This window comes from Balaenoptera ricei, chromosome 18 (assembly GCF_028023285.1).
Source record: "Balaenoptera ricei isolate mBalRic1 chromosome 18, mBalRic1.hap2, whole genome shotgun sequence".
NCBI classification, from domain to species: Eukaryota; Metazoa; Chordata; class Mammalia; order Artiodactyla; family Balaenopteridae; genus Balaenoptera; species Balaenoptera ricei.
Genome location: NC_082656.1, coordinates 80,353,387 through 80,377,134, shown reverse-complemented (window position 1 = coordinate 80,377,134; position 23,748 = coordinate 80,353,387). Strand labels below are relative to the sequence as shown.

Here is a 23,748-nt window from a genome sequence, read left to right as displayed (position 1 = left end):
TTGATCACTATTCTCAAGGTGGCAGAGTCTCAGTATCAATTTCTGTAGGTATCAGCTTAAATTTACTGAGGGATTGTCTCATTTTCTACCTGCCTGTTTGTGCAGCTGGTGATGGAGAGGTTAGGAAAGAGAGTGGGGCTGCATTTGGTAGAAATCCACAGCCTCCACTGGGGAAACAGTGCCAGAGCACATGGGTCATCTTCATAAAGCCAGCATCATTAGATGGTAGCGGTGAAAAATTATAATTAGTTCCTTCTTCATTTATACTCTAGATACTAATAAATATAAATGCTATAAAAATTTTTTAAATTTAAAAGTTAAATAAATTTATGTGGTAGCCAACTACTTCAAAATTTTAACTTCTGTGCCAATCTAGTAAATGCAGGGAAAGGGCTGGGCTAAGTATTCATGAGCTTTAAGTTAACCACAGTCTCATTTAATTTTTCATATATAAAACACTTACGGAATATACGAAATTTATTCTTTGACCCAAGGCTTCACACTTGGTCTTAATGATTTACTTAAAAAATTCTAAGTGGAGCCTCTCAGGAGATCATCCAACATATGGTAAGAATTCATTGCAGTCTAGGCATATTCTTAGAAGGCTCTGGATAATATACAGATATATGATACTTCTCATAAATTATTCAGGGGAGGTACAACCTTCAGCATTTTACAAATGTGCACCTAAATCAATGTGACCTCCAGATTTCTGGGCCATAAGACCAAGGAAATGGTGGTGACATTAACTGAAATAGAAAACAGAAGAGGAAGTTTTGATTAGGGAAATACATGGAGATAAATACTCAATTTTGAACATAATAAGTTAGAAATGTAAGGGCATCAGAAAGGTGGCATCTGGAGCTGAGGAGAAAAGTCTAGATATGATTTGGAAATCATTAGAGTAGGTGAAATGTGAGACCTTCCAGGGAGGATGGGTAGGAAGAGAAGAGTTAAGGTCGGAGCTTTGACCATGGACCTTAGACCATAGCCCTCCAAGGAACTGAAGACCAGGGGTTGGAGAGATAGGAGAAGGAAACAGAGTCTCACATTGCTTTAATTTGATAGTTTCCTCTTTTCCTAAGTGAGGACTCAGAATTTTAAGGAAAATGGAGATACAACTGAAGTTTGACATTACAGGTCTATAACTGTGCTTGCAAGTGCCTTGTGTATCTGGAATAAAACAGGCCCTCAGTAGATATTTGGTATCTAAATTAATAAATTATCTTAAACTGTAAAAAGAAAAAAAGGGAGGGGAGCTGATCAGGGAAAGAGGAAGGAAAACACCAGAGCATAAAGAATATCTGTCCGTGCCTTTGGCCGTTCCCTTAACAGTGGACGGAAATCTCCACTAGACAAGAGAAAGCAAGAATTCCAAATGGCAAATGGAAGGAAATCAACTTGTGAAGTGGATGATTTAGCTCATTTTAGCATCAGAAATAAGCTAGAGGGGTGATATATTAAGTGCTCGTACCACAAAAGAAAAACAATCTAATTAAAAAAATGAAGGGGGTGGCAGGAAACTTTTGGAGGTGGTAGATGTTTATGGCTTTGATTCTGGTGATGGTATCTCAGAGGTAGACTTATCTCCAGACTCATCAAGTTGTATATATTAAATGTGTACAAGTTTTTTTCTGTCAAGCATACCTCAATAAAGTGATTTTAAAAAAAGAAATCAACGTGAGAGACAGTGTAGTGTTATGAACAAAAACATGGCTTCTCAACTCATGTAGACCTGAGATGGTAATTAGTTCTTCTAAGGCTAATTATCCTCACCCATATAGCGGGGAGAATATCCTACCTACTGAATATGGCTGCTAGAAGAATTAAGTGACTAAAATCATATAAAGCACAGACAGTGTTGAAAACATCTGTAGAATGCTAAATAGTAAAAGCATAATGAAGTCACTCCATTGCCATTTATATTACTTTTAGTAAAAACATATTGTGGACTAATTAGTAAAACCTGATATTTGGGAGTAGCAATTCTAACAGAGGAATTGCATTCTCATTTAAATATTCTCTGCATATAGGGAAAATTACTCTCTCTCTCTCTCTCTCTCTAATGTGGTATAACTCAAAGACAATTAAATTGAAACCCCTAAAACAATTTAGAACAAATTTTCCTTTCTAGATGGAAAAGAATTATTGAATCTAAAATGTACTCCATTTTAGACTGATGGAGTACATTAAAATGACAGATTACACACTAAAAAATCACCAGCTCTCAGAAGAGAGCAATAAAGTGTCAAAGATACTAAATTTACACTTACAAAAATGCAACATTTAGAAAGTTAAACAAAAATCTGTGAATTGCTTGTTAATGAGATACTATAAACCTTAGCACAAATAGCATGTCATCCTTTGAAAAAGTATATTTGATCCTTTACACTCAGCAAGCCAGTGAAAGAACTTGAAAATAAGAGATAAAATAATTTACACAAATACACACTCTGCAAAGTTTTTAACAATAATTTAAATGGAAAGAGTTTTTCTTATGGCAATATTTTTAACTTTCTCAGTTGTATAAATGTGTACATTGGACTATTTGGGTAGCTTAAGAATAAATGAAAATATGACTACCATGACTAAATGAAAACTTTGTCCTGGATACATTTCCAGAAGAAGTAAAACATGTGCTAGAGAGGTTTTAATGTCTCTGAAGAGATTACTCACCCCTTCAATGCAATTTAATATCTTCCATTTGCAAGGAATTAATATTTTTCCTCTGATAAAGTGAGGTATATTGGTACTCAGGTGGAATTTTCCAAGGTAGATGAGAGACTCAAAGAAGTGATAGATATAGATAGATATTTCATTCTTGGGTCAGCTCCAAGTATAAAATGAATATACCACCTGTTATGGACTAAATTTTTGTGTCTCCCCCCAAATTCATATATTGAAGACCTTCAATGTGACATTAGGATTGGGGGGCCTTTGGGAGGTTTGGGTAAGGCCATGAGGATAGGGTTGCCATGATGGGATTAGTACCCTTATAAGAAAAGAAAAGAGACAGGAGCACTCTCTCTCTCCACCATGTGACGACACAGTAAGAAGGTAGCCACCTACAAGCCAGGAAGAGAGCCCTCACCAGGAACTGAACTGGCCAGCATCCTACTCTTAGACTTTCCAGCCTCCAGAACTGTGAGAAAGAAATGTCCGTTGTTGAAGCCACCAGGTCTAGAGTATTTTGTTATGGCACCCTGAGCTAAGACAACCTCTGTGGACAGAAATTTTTATTTTATATTGCAATAATGTATATACTTAAAATGTTAAACATTTATTACAAATTAAAACTCTTGCAGAATTCTAAGTCATTCAACTATTTCTTCATCATTTGATGCTAATGCTGACCTCAGTTACTGAACATCACCTTTGCTTCCATCAGTAACAGAAAGTCTTTCCTGGGAGAAATAAATTTATGTAAGTTGTATTGGAGGACATTCTTCTCTAAGAATCTTCAGAAAGTGCTTGTGTTTTTCTGCCCTAAAGAATAAACAGGGTGGTGTATAGGAAGGGTTTATTACAGTTCGTCGTGCATAGCAGGAGTGCAAAGAATATTGTGGTGTATGTGTGATTTTTTTTCTGGTTTCCTGTTGTACCCATCACTCTGAATACCTTTCATGGGTCACTACACCAAGCAAAATGTGGAGCTACAGGAAAATTTTAGGGTAGTAAATCAAAGAGTTAAGAATAAAAACAAAGAAATGGAGAGGCCGTGACAACCCATGATCTTTCTTTTTTATTGTTCAGATCTAATTTTACCTATAAGTCCTTTTTTTCATACGGTCTCTCTCTGGTCCATTCATTCCCCCCACTCTTCCATGTTCCCCTCTTTCCTTAAGCTGCAATTCCTCCTCCCCAGCCCCACTCTTAGCTGACAGCCACAGCTCTTCCATCAGCGAGCGTATGACGCAGGAAGAGCCTCCATAAGCACCCGACACCACATCCTTCCTCCCATGACCCCAGACTGGAGCTTCTCAACCCTCTCTGGGCACCACGACACCTGAGACGTTTTTGAAAACTGCCTTCGCCCCACTCCAGACACACTGAATCCGAATCTTTACGGGTAGGGCCTAGATGTTGAAATTAAAAACATAATCTCCCCAGATGACCCTAGCATGCAGCCAGGGCTGAGAACTACTGCTATCGTTGGTCTTAGCTAAAGCAAACCCTCCACCTAGGTCTCAGATCGCATCAGCATCTGCAAACTCAAGGACCTCACTCCAGCAATTTTCCTCCCTATGCCAATGCCACCGGTTCTCCCCTCTCAGATGAATTATTTTTTTCAGCATACACACAAGCTGTTATTTCTCCCATCATTAAAAAGACCCCTGACTTCTCTTCCCTCTGTAGGGGTCCCTTATCATTTATCTCCTCAGGGATATATTAGGAGTTTAGGATGAATATATACACACTACTAGATAAAAAAGACATAACCAACAAGGACCTACTGCATAGCACAGGAAACTCAATAGTTTGTAATAATCTATCAGGGAACATAATTCAAAATATATATATATGTATAACTGGATCACTTTGCTGTACACCTGAAACTAACACAATATTATAAATCAACTATACTTCAACTGAAAAAAAAAAAACTCCTTTAAAGAGCTCTGTATATTCTCCATGTCCATTTCTGTTTTCCCCTCTGTTAGAACTCAGTCCTTTAAGATTTCTGCTTTTTACAATTCACCAAAACTAATCATCTCCATATTTCTAACCATAATGGTCAAGTCTCAGTCTTCCTCCTGTGGGACTGAGCAGGAGCTCTGGAAATAGTTGATCACTCTTTCCTCCTTGAAAATTTCTTATCATTTAGCTCAAAGAAAAGCACCCTCACCTCATTTTTCTCCTTTCCTCTTCTGGTGGTTCTACCTCATTTCACTCAATTCTTAATATTGGAATTCCTTGGGACTCAGTCCTTGTGCTTCCTATAATGTTATCTAAACTCATTCCCTAAGTGATATTATAGAATCGTTGGGCTATATGTTCATGTGTCTCAAGTTTATATCTCCAGCCAACACGACACCCCCTTTCTTATTCTCACTTCCTAGAGGCACCCCTAACACAGTTAAGAGCATTTAGCTTTTCTGATTGTTCAGGGCATAACAAACTTGATATAATCCATGAACCTCTCACTCCCCATGGCAGGTAGGATTTTATTTTTTAATACATCTTTATTGGAGTATAATTGCTTCACAATGCTGTGTTAGTTTCTGTTGTACAACAAAGTGAATCAGCTATATGTATACATATATCCCCATATCCCCTTCCTCTTGAGCCTCCCTCCCACCCTCCCTATCCCACCCCTCTAGGTGGTCACTGAGCACCGAGCTGATCTCCCTGTGCTATGCGGCTGCTTCCCACTAGCTATCTATTTTACATTTGGTAGTGTATATATGTCCATGCCACTCTCTCACTTCGTCCCAGCTTACCCTTCCCCCACCATGTCCTCAAGTCCATTCTCTATGTCTACGTCTTTATTCCTGCCCTGCCACTAGGTTCATCAGTACCATTTTTTTTTGGATTCCATATATATGCGTTGGCATACAGTATTTGTTTTTCCCCTTCTGACTTACTTCACTCTGTAGGACAGACTCTAGGTCCATCCACCTTACTACAAATAACTCAATTTCATTTCTTTTTATGGCTGAGTAATATTCCATTGTATATATGTGCCACATCTTCTTTATCCATTCATCTGTTGATGGACACTTAGGTTGCTTCCATGTCCTGGCTATTGTAAATAGAGCTGCAATGAACATTGTGGTACATGACTCTTTTTGAACTATGGTTTTCTCAGGGTATATGCCCAGTAGTGGGATGGCTGGGCCACTATGGAGAACAGGATGGAGGTTCCTTAAAAAGGCAGGTAGGATTTTGATTCCATAATTTTGCCCTCTGATGTTATGCATGTGAGTATGTTACATTATCTGGAGAGAGGGAATTAAGAGTGCTAATGAGCTGACCTTAAAATAGGGAGAGCAGGGCTTCCCTGGTGGCGCAGTGGTTGGGAATCTGCCTGCCGGTGCAGGGGACACGGGTTCGAGCCCTGGTCTGGGAGGATCCCGCATGCCGCGGAGCAACTGGGCCCGTGAGCCACAACTACTGAGCCTGCGCGTCTGGAGCCTGTGCTCCGCAACAGGAGAGGCCGCGATAGTGGGAGGCCCGCGCACCGCGATGAAGAGTGGCCCCCACTTGCCGCAACTGGAGAAGGCCCTCGCACAGAAACGAAGACCCAACACAGCCAAAAATAAATAAATAAATAAAATTTTTTTTAAAAAAGTCAACTATATTCCAATAAAAATTAAAAAAAAAAAAAAAAATAGGGAGAGCACCCTGGATTATCCAGGTGAGCCCAATGCAATCACAGGAGTCCTTAGAAGTGGAAGAGGAAGGCAAAAGATTTGGTCAGGGAGATGCAAGCAAGGACAGAAAAGAAACAACAGTTTGAACCATGAGCGGCAGACTCAATCTACCGTTGCTGACTTTGAAGATGGAGGAGGCTAAGACTTAGGGGATGCAGATGGCCTCCAGAAACTGGAAAAGGCAAGGAAACAGAGTATCCCCTAGAAACTCCAAACAGGGAGCAGCCCTGATGGTACCTTGATTTCAGCCCAGTGGGACCTACACCAGACTTCTGCCCTATGGAACTATATGATAATGCATTTATGTTATTTTCAGCTGCTAAATTTGTAGTAATTTGTTATGGCAGCAATAGAAAATTATTATGCTCCCAATCACCAGTTCATTAGCATTTCCTGTCAGCTCTATTCTAAAAATATACCCCCAAATTGACTATTTCTCACCACATCCTTGGTTCCATTTTGGTCCAAGCCACCATCATCTCTTGCTGAATTTATCAACAGAGCCTCACGACCGGTTTCCCTGCTTTTGCCCTCAAAATCCTTCAATCCGTTCAGAATGTGGCAGCCAGGCTGCTTCTGTTAACTCATAAGTGACACCATGTCCCTCTTCTGCTCAAATCCCCCAGTGGCTTCAGCAGGCACTGGGCACAACAGCCAGAGTCCTTTTGATGACCCTCCCAGCCCCCATGTGGTCTGGCTCTTCTCCTTCTGCCCTCCTCATTTATTCATCTGCTCCTACCCCACTGGTTTCTCCATCAGGGCCTTTGACCTCACCTGAAAAGCTCCTTCCCTGATACACTTTCAGGAGGTAACTGTGGACTCCTCAGCATTTATCATTATCTACCAAACTACATGTTTAACTTTATCTTTTTATCTGTGGTCACCCACACAAGAGAGTTGAGCATCGTATAGGTAGCGATTTTGTCTATTCCATTCATAGCTGTCTGGACCATAATAAAGACTCAGTAGATATCTGATGAATGAGTGTACTTTTCCCATGGAATAGGACTGTTGGGTCTGTTCTTTTGCCCCAATTCCCACTGCTACTACCCCAACCAAGCCCAACCAAGCTCACTCCATTAACGTTTCATCAATGGATTCTTAGTTGGTGTCTTTGCTTCCAGTTCTTATTCTCACCCTTCAGTGCGTCCCTACGGATATTTACCCCTGATTAACCTTTGCTTAAAACCATTTGTAGCATATGCATTTTCTTCTTAGTTCTATACGATCATTCCCATTGCATTCTGCTTTAAGACCAGACCTTGAAGCATCCCCACTAAAGTTATCTACTTAAAACCATCTTTGCAGCTAATATCTTCACTTTCCACTCCTTTCAGACAGACCTCCTTGTGTGGGACTCTCACTTCTTTGAAGCTGTTCACCTGCACTGCTGCCCAAGGGTAGGGTTTTCTTCTTTCCTTCCTTCAAAGATCTAAGCTTTAAGCAACCATCAAGATCAGAGTTTCTCAAAAATCACAGTCACCAAAAAACTTTGCCCAACTACTCTGCTTCCACCAGACTTCATTTTTACTCATTTATTGTTTTCTATTTTATTGAGGTTTTTTTCTCTCTTTGTACTTGGATTGGAGTCTTTCTGAAGATAGGATTCACCTCTCTTCCTGCTCTTTGGTCACCCAAGTGACAGCACAGTTCCAAGCCTATAGCAACTCCTTAAAAAGTATTAACTCAGATTTTATGACTTCAGTGTCTTTGCAAAATATTATAATACATAACACAATATAATATATAATAGATTCCTCTTGTTCTCTGGGCTTACTATTTTACTATGCTTAACTTCTTTTTAACACTAACTTAGGTGTTATTCTTTTCCTGTAGTTATTTTACACAGAAGTTTTTATAACTTTGTAAATATTTTCTTGTTGTTTCTTTACTGTTAAATCGATACAGGGCTTAAATCCACCTGCGTTCTAATTTAGGATTTCTCCAACAATTAGAGACAACAGTTAGTTTACCTCTGGGTAAACTTGCTCACTCTTTCCCTTCACACTACTGGAAGGTCCTGGAAGGGGCAAGGGGTGTGGTGAACCTGACAGACAGTCCCCTGCCCCTCGAGGGGCTTATAGCTTCACAGAGCAGATGGCCATTCAACGAAGAGCTATAAGTGAGAAGAGAATAATAAAATAGGAGGTAAAAGAGCTCTGGGACAGCTTTCTAGAGGATGTGGTGCCTTGGCTGCATCTCAGTTCCTTCACGTGTAAGAGGAGAGGTTGTACGACATGATCTCTTAGGTCCTTCCCAGCCAGGAGATTCTCTGCCACTCATTCCATTTTAAGAAAAAAAAAATCTCAGAGCTTCTCAGAGTCTTCTAGTTTGACTAGCATGCCCACACAGAACCATAAAAAGAACTACTTTCGTCTTCTTATTATTGCTATTATTGTACAGGATGGGCTGTCAGTTTTCTTAGATCCACAATTCCTGTTGAAAGCTTTGGGACCAATGTTACTAAATTTATTATTTTTCCAGACTGGACAGGTTAAAAATATAAATAGCTCTGGGACGACTCTGCCACTGAGTGAGTTACCAAAAAAACCCTTGTTTTTCAGAGATTTTGATTTTGAAATGTAGTTAATGGGTCATGGGTCTGTACTCGTTGCATACCTGCTTTAGGTTAACTCAACCAGTAATTTTAGAGCCAATCAAGATAAATTAACTTATATTTGCTTCTTTGAAGCTTTCTACATTTATACCTACAGCTGGAAAGTCTCTCTCACATTAGAACTTTGGAAAGTAGATTCCAAAAACAAACAAAAAAAATTCATACAAAAGAATACACAAAAATCAAGACACTTCATAATCTTGTAAAGGCAACTGAAATTTGGATTGAGTATTCTTAATAAAATTTGATACAAGTCAACCAACTTTAAGGGATAAGCCGATTGATTTTTCTCTCCCAAGAGTTTTGGGGGGAAGTGACTTCACTACTATATATAAATCCAGGTATGAAATAATAAATTTCACAACACGATCTCATCATAAAGGAAACAATTTCATTGGGAAAAAGTTTCATTATCGATTTGAATCAACAAATTGCTTTTCAGGCAGGTAATTCTTTAAAAAACATATACAACGATTTTACGAAAATTTTGCCTTTTTTTCACTTTTACGAGGAGACTTGGGACTTTTAACTATGTTCACTGAAAAGAGTAATTTTTTCTTGAATATTTCAGACAGTTAAAAGAAAACCTCTAATATTTAAAAGAAATTCTATCTCCCACTTCCCCACCAAAAAACAACAAACCAAAAATATGAAGCACTACATCAGAAAACGATTTTCTTGTCATTACCTTCTTTGTCATCATGGTGGATAATTGCATCCTGTATCATGTCAGCAAGGTTAAAATGAACTTTTTGATTCTTCCCATGCTTCAGCTTTTTCAGGAGCCCCTCCTGCTTCTGAAAAGCCTTCTCTCTTTCATAGTAGGCTTTGACTTGTTCACAGCGCATGCGTTTTACCAGCCGCTGCCTTTGGCCCAGGGGGAGGGACTCCAGCAAGCACTGGTCAATTTCCATTTCATGGGATCGAAAAATGTTACATAGCTGAAAGCAACCTGAAAGAAACACAATGGAAAAGTCACTAGACCTATTGCTGGAAACCCATTCAGTCCTCTTTGTGCTAGACAACTAATACAAACACTTTAGAGACTGCAGGAAAAGCAAAGAGAGTTGATGTCTTACTCAAGACTGCAGAGTAGTAAAACAGATGACAATTAGATATAGATGGGTAATTTTGCTCAATATAATTACTAACAATCCATCCTTTCCTGTTTCTTTAAATCTCTACCAAAGGCTTAAATGTTTTACCATGGCACTAAGCCCCTTCTAACTGAATAATGCCAACTAAACTTTACATGTTAAATTTTGGCAGAAAGCCATTCCAAGTTTTGGAGAACAGCCTAATGAAATTGGTTTTCCATGTCGTGATGACTCTGCTAACCTAATGTAACAGAATATGTGTATGCCACCAATTGTTTATATGACACAGTGATCATTTTCCACAATTTATTGCTGAGCCTTTTTCCTTGTCATCAGTGACATTCATTCCTAAAAGACCTAACGATGGGTAAATATAAAGACTGTGCAATGGAAGAGAGATTTTTCTCTTGGCACCTCAAAATTGTGTATGGAATTGTTGCTGTCATAGTCTTTGTCTTACTAATATAGTGATTAGCAAAGTGAGTTGTCTGTCCTGGACCTGAAAATCATCCCTTTCTATTTCCTATAAACACCACCCAAAGCATCTGTAATGGAATTGTACAAACTTATATTGAAACTGGACAGAACCCTGTGGGGCCCTACTGGGTACAAAAGCCTTTCTGTGTCCCCTGTTTCTTGTTTGTAGGAAAGAGGTTTCAGCGTCCTAGACCTTCCCTGAGTTCCAAAGGGTGTTTCAAGCAGTTATTAACTAGACGAGTGAGGGAATGCAGAAACAAGGGAAAAGCAGTCCAGAAACAACAGTGCAGGGATGGGGCAGGGTCCTGGTGCCTCCTGAGGGGATATACAGAACAATCTGACACATATCTCTGAGTTCTTCTACAGGAACTAAGCCCCCGCACAGAGATGGAGGAAGGTAACTTGAGGCTGAGCACAGGCATGTGGAACCCACACTGGTTGGAGCCTGAAGGCTGATGACTGAGATTCCCGAACACCACCCTGTTACCTCCCCACCAATCAATCAGAGGAAGGTCACACAACCCAGCAGACCTCCCTGCAAGTTTTGCCTACAAAAACTCTTCCCTGAAACCCACTGGAGAGTTTGGGTCTTTTGAGCACGAGCCACCCATTCTCCTTGCTTGGCCCTGCAATAAACATTTCCCTGCTCCAACTCCGACTTGTCTGGCCTCACTGTGCATCAGGCACACAAACTTGGTCTTGACAACAGTATATTTACCACTACATTAAAATTTTACTATTGGCAGAAAATAAATGTTGAACCACTGAACACTCTAGAATGTGGCTCACAATTACAGGTTCAGATAACCGTGTGTATGTTCTTCTCTTAAGATATATCTGATGTAAGTCTCAGGCAAGTAAAAGTAACTCTGCATGCACAAAAATGTGACTGACCGTAAGCCACATCTGGAAAGATCGTACCATAAGGGTCTACTCCATCTTTGGAAAGATGCTCTATTCCTTTGACAGCACAGCAAATTGTGACAATGCTATTTTCATTTCTATTTCACTTGACACTTTGCAAAACTTTATTCTCGCAAACACCAGGCATAACCATCCCTGCTGTGTAGGCAAAGAAAACTACATTGAAGGAGGCTGTGACTTGTCCAAGACCATGATAAAGTTGTAAATGTCCCATAAAGGCTCAAGATAAAGACAAGATAAAAGACAGTGATTCTTGAAAGCCAGATTTTACATATATATATATGTGTATACATATGGAGAGGGGAGAGCAGCAGACTTGGGGAACTGTGTTTTCATTGTTCATTAGCATTAGACAAAAGCTCAACGTTTTAAAATCATATGTTTTCATAAAACTCTTCAGCAGTCTTTGCAAGAATGGTGTTAGAAGCATCAGATAGCTACTCACAAAACGTTCCCTTCCCAGTGACCCGAACACAAAGGGACACCTGGGGTTCTGAAATTATGACAAATTGCTCTGGAGTATGACTGTCTGTGAGGGCTCATTAATAATGGAAAGGAGATATCCTCCACTTTCAAACCTGTTTAGAAAACATCATTGGGTTTGATTTATTAACTTGGATGCTCAGGAAACTGTGACTTCCCATGACTTTCCAGGTTTGTCAGTGGGCGCCCAGGGAATCATTGAAGCCACTGAAAAGCCTAAAGAAGTAAAACAAATGACATCCCAGAGCATCCTGTGCTTATCAGCATGCATTCCAAGAGGGAAGTTAATCTAATAAAGCCAACAGTCCTCTCATGTTTCGCTCTTAAAGAAAGGTCTCATGGTGAAATTTTCAATTAACTTTTGAGGAATCTGTGGATACAGCTGGTGATTCATTGAGCAATCCCTCTCCTCCCTCAAAAAGAAGCACCGAAGGTTGTTCCTAAATTAACTCCCTTATGATCTGGAAAATCAAAAGCCAGGGCTGTCAAATTTCAAATCCATACATATATAAAGTATTGATTTTTAACACATTTTTTGTTAAATAATTCCACATGCTTTGATTTTAAATGGTCTAAACTTTGATGTATTTTATATTCTGAAAATGTACTGGGCACTGTGACTTTCTTTTGGCTAATTATGGGTGGATCAGCTATGTCGTGTATATGTGCTATATGGATCTCTAAGATAGCACACTAAAAATAGCAGAGTTATGGGAAATATAATTTTGAGGCAGTCTACTCAAAGTCTACAGAACTTCATCACCAGGGCACTAAGAACAACAATAACTAATTCCTCAGGTGATAATCTGGATGGCCGAGGCGGAGGACAGGAGTCTGAACTGGGCCAGGCTAGTTTGCTCCTGGGACAGGAGTTCTGGGCAGGCACTGGTTTCCAACTGTGTGACGGGGTTGACGGGGTTCTGCCTGCCCAGCTACTGACCCGGGGGCTCTTCCTGCTGACTATCCTACTTCTTTTCCCACTGTTTTGACTCTCTTTGCCTAGGAAAAAAGACACATGAACTAATACAACTTCAACATTATACAAACCTCTTTCTCACAGTAATATGAGTTCATTGGTATGACAAAGACACATGTATTAAGATAGGGCATATTTTCATTGTCGTGCAGACTGACTAGCTGAAACCAGTTTTCTCTTCTCCTTAGATGTGAGTGGACTTCATTTTTGAGCTTCCCAGACCAGGCTCATGAAAAATGCCCACATGCCTTTTACCATGTTCTGTCACTTCTGCCAGCTTGATGCCCAGGAGCTTGGTGACTGAGGGAGCCACCTACCAAGATGGTGACAGTGATGGAGGCTTGGTTCCTCCAAGCGCCTTCCACCCATCAGCCCTTCTCTTAACTTTTTATGAGCAAGAAACTAACTTCTATTGTGTGTAACCACTGACATTTTGGGTTTTAACTCTACGACAATCACAGCATCCTACCTAGAGGATGTTGTTGTTGAGGAATTATTTTCTTCACAGTGCTAAATGGTGATGAAGAAAACATTAAAATTTTCTAGAATTTTGAATGATAAGACTACTCCATTACTATTTACCAAGTGGAGAGCTGGTGAATTTTTAACAATCAGCTCTGGTGGGGTGGGAATGGAATCTTTGAATTATCGTGTGTTTGCCTGTCATCATGGTACAAATACTCTGGGCATGGCCAATTAAAACCGACCACGTGACATCACTAAACTCAGAGATGGGACCCTCCAGAATCAGTGCAGGCCGGCTTCAGAACACCATTGCACCTTCCCCGCATGGGAGAATCAAGGGTTGTATGTGCATCAGAAAAAACAAATACTTGGCAAAAGATATTCCAGTATGATTTCCAAGGCGTGATTGAAGCAGACAGCATCAAGAATTACCCACTTCTCAAGAGAAAATAACTACATATATGTAATAACCTTTGCTCGGGATGTTTGACTGATTTAACCAACTTGTAGTTTGAGTTTCCATAGGAAGTAGATGAATACCCATATACTTTAAATGGCTTAATCATCAAAATCAGCTGCTCATAGATGGCAATGTTAAACAGTACAAAAACTAGTGAAATTCAAACTGGATTCCAATCTTAGATACAGCATTTTCTATCTATGTGCTGGAGCAAAGTACTCAAGACTTCTAAGATTTTTCTTTTAGTATATAAAAAGGAATTAATATGTCAGGCTTTCTGAGATATTTTAAAAATAGGAGAAAGTTTGCAAAAAAGAAATGTCTGGCACAAAGTAGTCAATGAATGGTAATTATTCTTGTTAGGAATATATTATGAGGATCTATGTGTCCCAATTATTGCATACATGGGATGTGTAAAGAGAATCAGAGAGAGGTAAAGGCACTCCCCACAAAGCGCTTCAATGATACCTCTCCTTTTTCTTTTTTTCTGGAATTCTCCAGACACAAGGTCTTTGCATTTCTGTTTCCTCTGCCTGGAATGTTCTCGCTCTGACAGCTGAAGACTGTGTAGTTAGCACCCTCTGTCCCCCAGGTCTGCACTCAAAACCCCCTTCTTCATGAGGCTCCCATGGGCTCCCACTTTACCTCTATTTGCAAATGTCCCCTGATAAAACTTCCAATTCCTATTCGCTGCTTTGTTTTCCCCTTTAGTACTTATCAGCCTGAGTTACACTTCTACAATAGCAATTATTATACTTAGAATACATATTATACTCATACCAATACTAACGCTGTCTACTAAAAAAGGTATATATTTTCTCATTTATCTATAAGCACCACAAAGTCAGGAACTTGGGGTGTTTTATCCACTGCTTATTCTTAGTCTCTGGAATAGCAGATGTTCAATATTTTTGCTGTCGTTAAATGAAACTGTTTAATGGGCCATTAGATAGTTGGCAGGAATATCATGTATATTACTAGGACCAGATCCAGAATTCAAGGTGTAGTAGATAAATGCTTATCACTTCTATTCTTACAGAAGGGCACACTGACACCATACTTCTCATCTAATTGTTTTTCCTCACAAAATTATCTGGCCGGACACAGTATAGCCAAGTTTACCATGTATTGGATTTCCTGCTCTACAATGTGACATTTTTGGGGGTGAGGGTGGGGAAGGAGATGCCTATACATACGACTGCCCTGCAATTCTAGATAAAAATGTACAGACATGTATCACAGCCAGAAGTCCCCGCTCAGCGAATGTGCATCTCCATATGACAAAAATGGAGAGCCAGCAGACAAAATACATAAAGGAAAAAGCCAAGATCTATATTCAGAAATAAACGTGCAATATCTGTTACAAACTTTAGTAGCCCCATGCTTTGGCTTTGGAGGGTCCCACATAATGTGTGACTTCAGGACTTTATATTGTAGCAAACCAAAAATATAAAAAATAAGTTAAGGGAACTAGGAAATGAACTCCTGAAATTATTCTACTGTACAACTACCAGAAATGCTTTCATCTCAATTAGAATCAAAATCTTCATGTGGCCATGGCACACTCAATGTGGGAGATTTTTGTGCATCTCTCTCCATGACTGCTAGATTAAATGGGCAGAAAAAAATTAGTAAAGGCATACATAATTTGATCTAAAGGACATCAGTAGAAACATGCATCCAATTTTCAGGGAAAAAAGTTTTTTTCCAAGAATTCATGGATGATTTACAGAATTGACTATGTGTTAGGCGGCAAAGCAAAGCAAATTTCAACAAATAGTGAAGAAGTGAAGTTAGACAGGCATTTTCTTAACCCAGGTGAGAACTTCATCTCAACCACAGAAATGAAGCCACACCTCCCAATATATTCAGAAACTTAAACGCTGATTCTAAATAAAACATAGTTTAAGTAGAAAAACATGATAGAAATAATACATTTTTAGAACCAACCACTGATGAAAGAAAGTCTATATCAAATTCATGGATGAAACTAAAACAGCTCATAGAAATAAATCTATAGCTTTAAATGTATATATTAGAAAAGAATCCAGTCTTAGAATCAATGAGAAAACTATCTGATTCGTAGTTAGAAAAGAACAATAAAAGAAGCGCAACAAAAAAGAAGAAAATAATTAAATGAGGATATAAATGAATAAAAATGAAATAAGGAAAGAACAAAGATAAGGAAAGACATGAGAAATGGACAATATCTAGAAAAATATAACTTATCAAGAATGACTCAAGAAGAAATACAAACTTGAATAGATTTATAATCATTACATTGAATTGTTACAATCTAATCAGCAAAAGAAAAAAACTAAACAAACAAAACAAAGCAAACAAACAAACGAACAAAAACCACGGCCCAAATGATTTACAGGCCTTTAAGGAATGGGTAGCTTGCATATCTCCTCAACTCTCCTAGAGGAGGAAAAGATGGAAACTGTCTCAACTCATTTTCTGAGACTAACGTAAACTTGATATCAAAACTAAATGAGGGGCTTCCCTGGTGGCGCAGTGGTTGAGAATCTGCCTGCCAATGCAGGGGACACGGGTTCGAGCCCTGGTCGGGGAAGATCCCACATGCCACGGAGCAACTAGGCCCATGAGCCACAATTACTGAGCCTGCGTGTCTGGAGCCTGTGCTCCGCAACAAGAGAGGCCACGATAGTGAGAGGCCCGCACACCGCGATGAAGAGTGGCCCCCACTTGCCGCAACTAGAGAAAGCCCTCGCACAGAAACAAAGACCCAACACAGCTATAAAATATAAATAAATAAATAAATAAATAAATAAATAAATAAAAAAAAAGAAATCCACACCAAGAAAAAGGAACCGTCCTACATTGTTGGTGGGAATGTAAACTGGTACAAAAAAAAAACTAAATGAGGACATCACAAAAAAAGGGGTATAGATCAATCTCATTATACATACACATGCAAATAGCCTGTGTGCACATTAGCAAAATGAACCCAGGGGTGTGCAATTTGTTAGTGGAATGAAAGGATGGCTAGTCTTAAAACATCTATGAATGCATGTTGCCACTTTATCTTCTGTTTCAAATTTAGAAAAGGGAGGCCCTCTATCATTGCTTATATTCTACCACAAAATGAAGGTTTTACTCAACATAGAAAAAAAGAAAAAGAAATAATGGACATAAAATATGGGTAGGAGGAGGAAAAAATCAGTTATCATTGTAAACACTGCTACCTACATAGAAAAAACCCACACATTCTATGACTCAGCTATTAGAACTGATAGTTCAGAATTACGGTCAACACAAGTCAGTACCGGCAAAGAAGAAGAAAGCTACATTGCTCCTGGTGCCTTGTCCAGATCCCCTTCCCTGGCTGGTACACCAATATCCTCAGCTGCTCTGACTATTGGCTGGTCCTCTTCCCTGGAGAATTCCCTGCTGGGCTCAGTCTCCCAGGGAGTGGAAGACTCTACCCACCTACCATGAGCAATAGTCACTGAATGCCCTACACAGAGGTCCAAGAACATGTCCAGCTGACCCAAGGGGAAACGACCCTATGATGTGATTTACACCCTAGAGAAAAGGGAATTGAGATGAATACAGACTTTACACAAGACTACACTGTTTTTCTGCTCTTTGTCTGTTCCATGCCCTGCTTCCCTCACTCCCTGATGGATTTTCCCTGCTGAGCATTCCCTCAATAGACTGTGATGTGCTCCTAAATCCCCTCCTCAGAATCTGCTTCTAGGGGATACAATCTAACACATATAAGGCTTCCTATATTTACTTTAATTTTCTATTAATTTTTGTGGTTCACTCCGAAAGGAAAAAATTTTTTCATAGATACAAAATCTATACACACTGAACATACTTAATGATGTACATGTTCAAAACTAGAAATAATAACAGCACAAGAAATAATAAAACACACATGCAAGAGAATGAAGTTGGAGCCTTATTTTTCAGTATATACAAAAATTAACAGAAAATGGATTCAAGGCCTAAACATAAGACCTAAAACTACTAAATTCATTGAAGAAAAACATAGAAGCTTCATGACATTGGACTTGGCAATAATTTCTTGGATGTGACACCAAAAGCACAGGCAACAGAATGAAAAGTAGACAAACTGGACTAACAGAAACTTTTACACAACAAAGGACACAATCAACAAAGTGAAAAGGCAACCCACAGAATGGGATGAAATGCCTATAAATCATGTACCCAATAAGGGGCTAATATCCAGAATATAAAAAGAATAAAGAACTCTTACAGCTCAACAGCAACAAAAATCAAATAACCAAATTAAAAAATGGGCAAAGGACTTGAACAGACTTTTCTTCAAAGATGATATACAAATAGCCAAAAAGCAAATAAAAAGGTTCTCCAAATCACTACTCATCAGAGAAATGCAAATCAAAACCACAATGAGATATCACCTCACAGCCATTAGAATGGCTATTACCAAAAGAAAACAAAACAAAGCCAGAAAATAAGAAGTATTGACAAGGATGTGGAAGAAATTAGAAATTGGAACCCTTGAGCACTGTTGGTGGGATTGTAAAATGGTACAAATTCTATGGAAAACAGTATGGAGGTTCCTCAAAAAGTTAAAAATAGAACTACCATATGATCTAGCAATCCCACTTCTGGGTATAAAATCAAAAGAATTGAAAGCAGGATCTCAAACAGATTATTTGCTCACCTATATTTCCTGCAGCACAGTTCACAATAGCCAAGAGGTGGAAGCAACCTAAATGTCCACCAGCAAATGAATGGATAAACAAAATGTATATATATGGAATATATATAAGTATATTCCATGTAATGGAATACTATTCAGCCTTTAAAAGAAAGGAAATCCTATCATATGTTATAAAATGGATCAACCTTAAGGACATTATGCTAAATGCAATAAGCCAGTCCCCCAAAGACAAATACTATATGGTTTCATTTATATGAGGCATCTAAAGTAGTCAAATTCTATAGAAACAAAGTGAAACTGAGCAGAACCCTGAGGGGGCTTCCAGGAGACAGACCCCTCCCCCAGTGTCCCTCACCTCTTGTTTATAGAGAAGCTTTAGTGTCCTACGCCTTCCCTGAGTTGCAAAGAATAAATTTAATCAGAGAAGTGAGAAAACGTAGAAACAATGCAAAACAGTTAAGCAAGACAAAATAATAATAGGACCTTTAGTTCCTCCTCAAGGGCTAGAGATAATATATCCTTGAGTTGTTTTGCAGACACTAAAAGCCCCACCAGGTGGAAGAAGTTAACTGCATGCTGACCACAAGCCTGTAGACCCCAGATTGGTTGGAACCAGAAGGTTAATGATGTTAACTCCCAAAATACCACCCGATTATCTCACTACCAACAATCAGAAGACTGTCCACAAGCTGATCACGCACGCTGAGACCCCCCCCCCTCACCTTGCCTTTAAAAACCCTTCCTTGAAAGCCACTGGGGAGTTCGGGTCTTTTGAGCATGAGCTGCCCATTCTCCATGCTTGGTGCCTGCAATAAAGGCTATACTTTCCTTCACCACAACCTGGTGTCAGTAGGTAGACTTTACTGCACATTGGGCGAGGGATCCAAGTTAGGTTCAGGAACAGAAGTAGAATGGTGGTTACCAGGGGCCTAGGGGAAGAGGGAAAGAGGGAGTGTTTTATAATGGGTATAGAGAATCAGATTTTAAAGACAAAAACTTTTTGGAGATCTATGGCACAGGAATGTGAATATGCTTCCACTATTGAACTGGATACTTTAAAATGGTTAAGGTGGTAAATTCTATTTTATAGTTTTTTTTAACTGCAATAAAAGAAGTAGAAAAAAAAAAAGAGCATAAGACGACACAAAGCACTGCATCACAGGAGATTTAAAAACATACACATAGGGCTTCCCTGGTGGCGCAGTGGTTGAGAGTCTGCCTGCCAATGCAGGGGACACGGGTTCGAGCCCTGGTCTGGGAAGATCCCACATGCCGTGGAGCAACTGGGCCCATGAGCCACAATTACTGAGCCTGCGCGTCTGGAGCCTGTGCTCCGCAACAAGAGAGGCCGCGATGGTGAGAGGCCCACGCACCGCGATGAAGAATGGCCCCCGCTTGCCGCAACTGGAGAAAGCCCTCACACAGAAACGAAGACCCAACACAGCCATAAGTAAGTAAATAAATAAATAAATATTTTTAAAAAAACATACACATAGTTTAAGTATTTTGTGAAAAATTTACATGCAAACTTATTGTTGATTCCACTTTACACAAATGTTTTCTACGAATTCCAGGAAGGTAGTTGTCTGGGAAGGAGATTAACATGCTTACACACAGGTGTTACACACAGACACACACACACACACACACACAACTACATCTATGCACCCAACAACTCTCCTAGCAGAAATTTCATTCTCATAATCAACTGTTACAACATGCTTCCAGAGATATCTTTACTGCATATACAATGACAATGAAACAAAGGAACAGTGAGGATTTTCAAAGACAAGAGTATAATCAATTTCAACATATTCCCCCAGAGCCTTAAAAAAAACACCCTTTTAAAGCTTGGAAGTCTTTTTAAAAGTGCTAGATTTTAACATCTTAGTAATCAAGCTGCAGGTCCATATCGCTCTTTGCAGAGCAAAAAATAGTACAAAGAAATTATATTTGGGGAAGATATAGATGTTATGCCCTAAAATATCTCAGGATTTAGGTCGACAATGCCTGTCTCATATAACCCTGCACTGAAACACTTCTCTGAAAAATGGAGAAATAAACTTAAATAATTTAAATTCTTCTCAAGAAAATCAACAATATTTTTCATCTCACTATTTTACTGATTCTTCAAATGTTTTAATTTATGTATCAAGAGGCCATTTCTTGGGCTTCCATCCAATGATTAGGGCATGCTTTTCTAATGAAAGAATGTGAAAAAATGAAAATGGAAATGAAGCAAATACACAGGACACAAAAATTACTGCACACTCTAAAGTATATTTATTTTTTACACATCAATCTATACTTTTCTACTTTTAATATTTTTGTTACCATATTTCTTTAATAACAAGTGATTTGATTATAATAAATAACTTTTCAGTGGAAATAGGTTTACAGTCATAATTCTTTTCAGGATTTGTTTCAGGGTAATAATAAAACTGAAGATTGTCACCCTAAGGTGATGATGTTCCTGGTTCATTACCCAAGTGGACCTGCATGTTTCATCAAATCTATGGTTCATGGAGGGTACCATGTCATGAATTCTCTGTCCTGTGTGTTCCACAATCATGCCCATGTGCTGATACCCAGCACATTGGTTTACCCTCATACCTAGAGCACTGAATGACCAGGCTTCTTTTCAGAGACAACTCAGCTACACTCAGGATCTTCAGAGCCAGGTGGCTTAGAGCCCCATCTCTGGATGTCAACTCTTATCATATACACTTAATGAGAACTTCTCTGGGGAAGTCTAGCCTCTTTAAGATCAGAACTGCCTACTGACGGCTGTTCTCAGAAGCTTGGAATGCCCTGCCATACTGCTGAAAACAAACCCTGTCTTTTCCTGAATGCCCCTGCCACTGGATTTCTCCGAGATCTGGAACTGAAATCACTGCCCTATCCCTTCCAAGAGAGGGCAATGCCGTGACATTAAAACAGCCTCAGAGAAGGTTGAATTCCTTTGTAGCTCAGGAGAGAAGCTCTCTTTGGACTCATAATCAACACAGTAGATTTAGACCCTTTACCTCCAATTACACATTTTGGGGCCCTCAAATTTTAAACAATCTTCTGCTCTGAATCCACATCTACACATTTCATCCTTAGTCAACATCTTCAATTCTGGTTGGAAGAGGCTCAGCTCACTCTACTCCTGCCAGATGATATGTTTAATAGACAAATTCCCTGGTGTTCAGACTGTCTTAGAATGGGATTCCTGCCAATTTCAACACACTAGTTCCCTCCTAAGGAAACAGAAGCTGTGACTGGCTCAGGGACCCCACTGGTCAGTCATGCAGCTTCCTGGATGCCCTCAGTCTGCGTCCTGAAACAGCACTCTAAAATGAACATTGTATATTTCAAGGTCAAGATCAATGAGCACATGTTATGTGTGCTTTAGTAATGTTAATAGCTCCTCTTTAAATTTCTTTTTTTTAATGCAAAAGTTTGTGTATGTGTCCATACAACTCTAATTTCATGGCTGTAAATATTTTTTTTTATTTCATCATTGTCCTGAGTCTTGCAAATTTTTCTATTTAAAATGTTACTTTGATGTAAAATATTTGATATTTGACATTATTTTGGTATAAAATAGTTTCAACCCTGAAATACGAATTTCACATTTAATATTTAATTTTGGCTTTAATAGAGTCTGGCTCCCCCCTTTCTTTGTAAAGGGAAAACTTTAGGGAAAATTCGGATGCTAAAATTTCTATTATCCTTTCTAGGTTAAGTAAGTTTCTAGGTTATATGTTGTGTTTTTAAGTGATTACCACTGCCCTTCACATTAATTTGTAAGACATATTCAGATGAAAGAGATTCTTCAATGTCAGTTGAAAACCTACGTCAGAACAAAGAGTACAATTCACAAATAAACATCCATATGTCCAAAATAAGCACTGCCCTTGTCCCAAGTCTTAGTTATCACATTAAACAACCTTGGCTTTGGTCACTCACTGCTCCATCCTGTAGGGAAGACTTTTCAAAAATATGTTCATCTCAGAACTAACACAGAATAAGGGTATAGCTATTACAACTAGTCAAAACCTATATACCCATCATCAAAGGGCTCCACCTTGCCCATGGAAGATTACTACAAATTAGTGCCTTGTACAAAAAAAACCCCAGACTTTTACATACCTGCCATCTTCATTTCTGTCTTCTGGCTACTCCATTATATGGAATCTGAAAGTATCATTAACTACTAACTATTATCATTTCTTCTGGGAGCCCTCCTTCTGGGCTTCACCTCTCCTCCTAACTCACTTCATGTGGTCCTAGTGGGGAATTAAAAAGGTTGTCCAATTTAACTGCCCACAGAACTGAAAACATGACCTAGGTTGAGCCCATCACAATGGCCGCTACACTGAGGATCAGTGACTGTTCTAGTGTGGGGATGCGGTCCTAGAGGGACAATTCAGGATCCTTCCATGAGATTTGCTAGATGGACACTGGGAGATTAAAAAAAAAAAATGACCCAGTCGTTGTTTTAATATCAATTCACTGGAAAGTAGGTATACGTCTCATATCTTCTGAAACAGAGGAAGACAGGCAAAGACAGAAAGAGGTGAAAAAGAGATAGAGACAGAGACAGTAAATAGTATCAGTTAAATCCCCAGATCCCAGATCCAGCAGTACCTGAAGCCAGTTTAATTTAGACTTTCCAGGTATATGGGCCATTTTCCAGATATGAAAGCCAAAGAATTCCCTTTTGTACTTAAACTATTATGAGTGGATTTTCTGTCGATGGCAACCAAGAGACTCATAAAATATACTAGTCTGTGAGGATTTTTTCTTCCTTCCTAATAAACAATACATTCCTTTTACCCATACACTTCCCTTCTCTTCTGCCATGAATGTGCACCTTATTTCCACAGTAGAGGAAAGGTTCAACTTTATATTATATTGAATATTTATTATAGATTATTTATTTTACAATAATATGTTTCCAAACTTCAGAAAGCTTCATGGTATGTGTTCCAAATGTGCTGTGCTCAAGATGGAGAGAACAAAAATTCCCTCACATGTGCCACCAAAACCAAGATAAAACAAAGCAAACAAACAGAAAAGGCCCCTCCTCTTTCTAATTTTCTTCTTTCCTTTCATGGAACTAACATTTTCTCCTTGTACAGACTGGGGATTCAGGAAACACGTGGAGCCCTGGACACGGGTCACATACAGTCAGCCTGAGTCTTAG

At 39.1% G+C, this 23,748-nt stretch overlaps 1 protein-coding gene across 2 annotated transcripts in view; it reads right to left on the bottom strand.

The window, feature by feature from the left end:
* MYO16 (myosin XVI) overlaps positions 1-23,748 on the bottom strand; it is a 554,921-nt gene that overhangs the window by 410,531 nt on the left and 120,642 nt on the right. For both annotated transcript variants that reach the window (XM_059902572.1, XM_059902571.1), the window contains exon 2: positions 9,680-9,943. In XM_059902572.1, coding sequence (XP_059758555.1) covers positions 9,680-9,905 — 226 coding nt within the window. In that variant the 5' untranslated portion in view covers positions 9,906-9,943. The remainder of the gene's footprint in view (positions 1-9,679; positions 9,944-23,748) is intronic.